The sequence below is a fragment of the Mucor mucedo genome, assembly GCF_025094135.1.
Source record: "Mucor mucedo strain NRRL 3635 chromosome Unknown EV154scaffold_375, whole genome shotgun sequence".
NCBI lineage: Eukaryota > Fungi > Mucoromycota > Mucoromycetes > Mucorales > Mucoraceae > Mucor > Mucor mucedo.
In genome coordinates this window covers 9,317-11,983 of record NW_026252659.1, presented here as the reverse complement: position 1 = coordinate 11,983, position 2,667 = coordinate 9,317, and the positions used below count along the sequence as shown (strand labels likewise).

Genomic DNA, 2,667 nt, shown 5'->3' with positions numbered 1-2,667 from the left:
TGGAAGAATGCACCTTCCACAGGGATCACACTACCGGTGAAACACTCGGAATACACCCGAAGAGGACCAAGCGTAATTGCTGGAAATTCAAAACCAGTTGTTCTTCTGGACACTATTTCGTGAACATTTGGATCCGAAAACACTTTTCTCATTCGAGCCATGTCGAACGTATGACCAAACATGATCGTTTCCCCAACGGGAACAAAAGCATCTTCAATGAAACATAATCTGTTTTTTTTTGCATCGCTTTGACAATACAAAATTACTGGCATCGATGTTGGAGGTATCTTCCCGGTGCATGAGCGAGTTGAGCATATAAGCCGCCAAATTCAACCCGGAAAGAGACTCTAAGAGCACACTGCCAAGGCATAACTCGGCCAATTCACTGATGGCATTTATATAGAGTCTAATGTACTCCAGGTAAACTCTGGAATCCAGATGGTTAAATGCATCATCAGCAACAGCTGATCTAAAATTAAACAATAAAGACTTAATATCAAATTTAAAATTGTAGATGTCAAAAGCATCTTACTTCAGTTTGCTTGTAAGCTCGGAATAGTAATCAGGTGTTGCCAAAGTAGCAGGAACGCGAACTTCCAGGCGGGTGGTAAACTGATTGTTTTTAATTTCAGTAATTCTGTCATTCTACCATCTCTATACCAAATTTTTAAAGTTAGAGCATTAAAAATAAACATTGAAAACAATTACGTACCAAGTTTCGTTGGTGGTGTTGAGGATGTCATAGATTATAATAAAAGAATCATCACATTTTACATAATAATGGATGATCATGTATAAATATTCATGGCTCACACTTCGCCCCATTTGTTATCATCAGAACCGTTGGTGTCTGTGCACAAGGTGATTTGCCTTGTGACGAGTAAAATATTATAATACCATAAAAGTATAGTACAATCCCATAGGCGGAATATTCGGTTACTGAATATTACACGCACTAAACTTTCTCTTTGGCATTTACGTAATGTCACCTGCGGAGATGAATTTAGATCCTCACGTACTTTTGTCTTTACTTTGTAAGGCAGGAATTACTTCATAACATATTTATTTAAACAGACATTACGTATAACATTATATCATATTCCTCTAACGCGTCACATATATTATCCGAAAGCCATCTAATCATTTAGTATAAATACCTGTAGTTTTGCTAGTAGAATTCCCGAAAAATGTTCTGGAAATAAAAGATATACACAGTTCTAACAGTATTTTCTTTTGTTACCCTAATTTACATTTTATCTCCATCCCAAACAGGTGGCGCCCAGTGTAATGACGAAATTTCTTTCGCATTTCCTCGGCATTCCACTCACCACAGATACTACCATTGTACCCGACATTTCCCAAAGTAAATGGATACTTGATATCATTGTAGATAAGCACCTTTGAGGCATACCTGGATGCAGGCGAGGCACTTACGGCTTTGATACCACCAAAGGTACCCAAGGTCATGTTCATCAGCTTGGTCTTAGCTGACGATCCAGCAAACAGACTGCCGAGGGAGTAGCAATGCTCTGCCTTTACAAAAGTAATGGCATGACTACCTAACTTTGATTCGGCATAAAAGTTGATGCCGATATCAATCAAACATTTGCTGGCATCAAGTAATGACCAGTCCAGCATGGTGTCAAGAATTGACAAATGGTCATCACCATAAATTGGACATTTAAACCCAAAGGAAGAGCACACGAACACAAAATGACGGAATTGCGCCAGTTCCAAGCTTTCACGGGCAATTTCCCGCATATGATGTACCAAAACTGGTACATCAGAACCAAACAAAAACCTGGGAATTGTCGCATGAAACCCAGTTCCAATGGATTGCCCGTAAGTGGCACCAGAGCGATTGTATGCAGAATTCGACAACAGACGTTTCAATGCTGGCAAGAGAAGTTTGTCGGTAAACTTTCTTTGGCATCCAGCGCTTAAGATTCTCTTCCTGCCTTGCATTCCAAGATTCTTTTGTTTCATATTGGGAAAAACAATATGGATTTTCATTAAAGCTTCCGAAGATAACTCAAAAAGTAAGGTGTGGGGATAATTTTTTATGTAGTCCTTGTCACCACAAAAAGTAAAAGAACCAAACTCTAAACGATTTAAGGCTGTTCCCCAATGGGGACTTAAGAAAAGTTTTACACGGGTCTTCGGCTTAATGGGTACAACCTTTGAAGCATGGGAGATAAAAGCGTCAATGTTGATCTCGCAAATTGTAGGATCACTGCACTCAAGTTCCAAGTCGACAATAATTTTTTTTGGACATTTTCTCGAGTATAAGTCACACCATTGAACATCAAAGCAAGTCTGTCGGTCAGGGTGGTGGCAGCGGAACACTTCTGGACAAATTCGGAAAATGTCATAACGACTATTATAAAAAGTAAGTAATAAATTATTAAATTTTTTTTGTTTATATGGAGACGGAGTCTCTGTGATTTATTAGTGATATTAAAGGGAAATAGTCACAATTGTGTTTTTGGATTTTCTATTTTAGAGTTTTTTTTTTTTTTTTTTTTTTTTTTTGTTATAGTTAAAGTATGTACAAGTTTGAATTTAGAAAAATAAATAAATCAAAGCAGTTTTAGCGGAAGCCTGAGCGACGGAAGGCCTTACCAATGGAGGGAGTATAAGCTGTCCTCAGAGAAAATGGGAGGGGGA

At 38.2% G+C, this 2,667-nt stretch overlaps 2 protein-coding genes across 2 annotated transcripts; both read right to left on the bottom strand.

The window, feature by feature from the left end:
- Nucleotides 1-13: 13 nt before the first annotated feature.
- On the bottom strand, nt 14-743 carry EV154DRAFT_489100 (uncharacterized protein; the record flags this gene model as incomplete). The annotated part of the gene is made up of 5 exons (XM_051599255.1): nt 14-211; nt 267-469; nt 533-612; nt 650-654; nt 713-743. Coding segments are annotated over 5 exons (517 nt in total), but the record flags the coding sequence as incomplete, so codon positions are not given.
- Nucleotides 744-1,104: 361 nt separating this feature from the next.
- Nucleotides 1,105-2,372, bottom strand: EV154DRAFT_489099 (uncharacterized protein; the record flags this gene model as incomplete). The annotated part of the gene is made up of 3 exons (XM_051599254.1): nt 1,105-1,136; nt 1,251-2,238; nt 2,274-2,372. 3 exons carry the CDS (start codon nt 2,370-2,372, stop codon nt 1,105-1,107), a joined length of 1,119 nt encoding a protein of 372 aa, XP_051449857.1.
- Nucleotides 2,373-2,667: the final 295 nt, after the last annotated feature.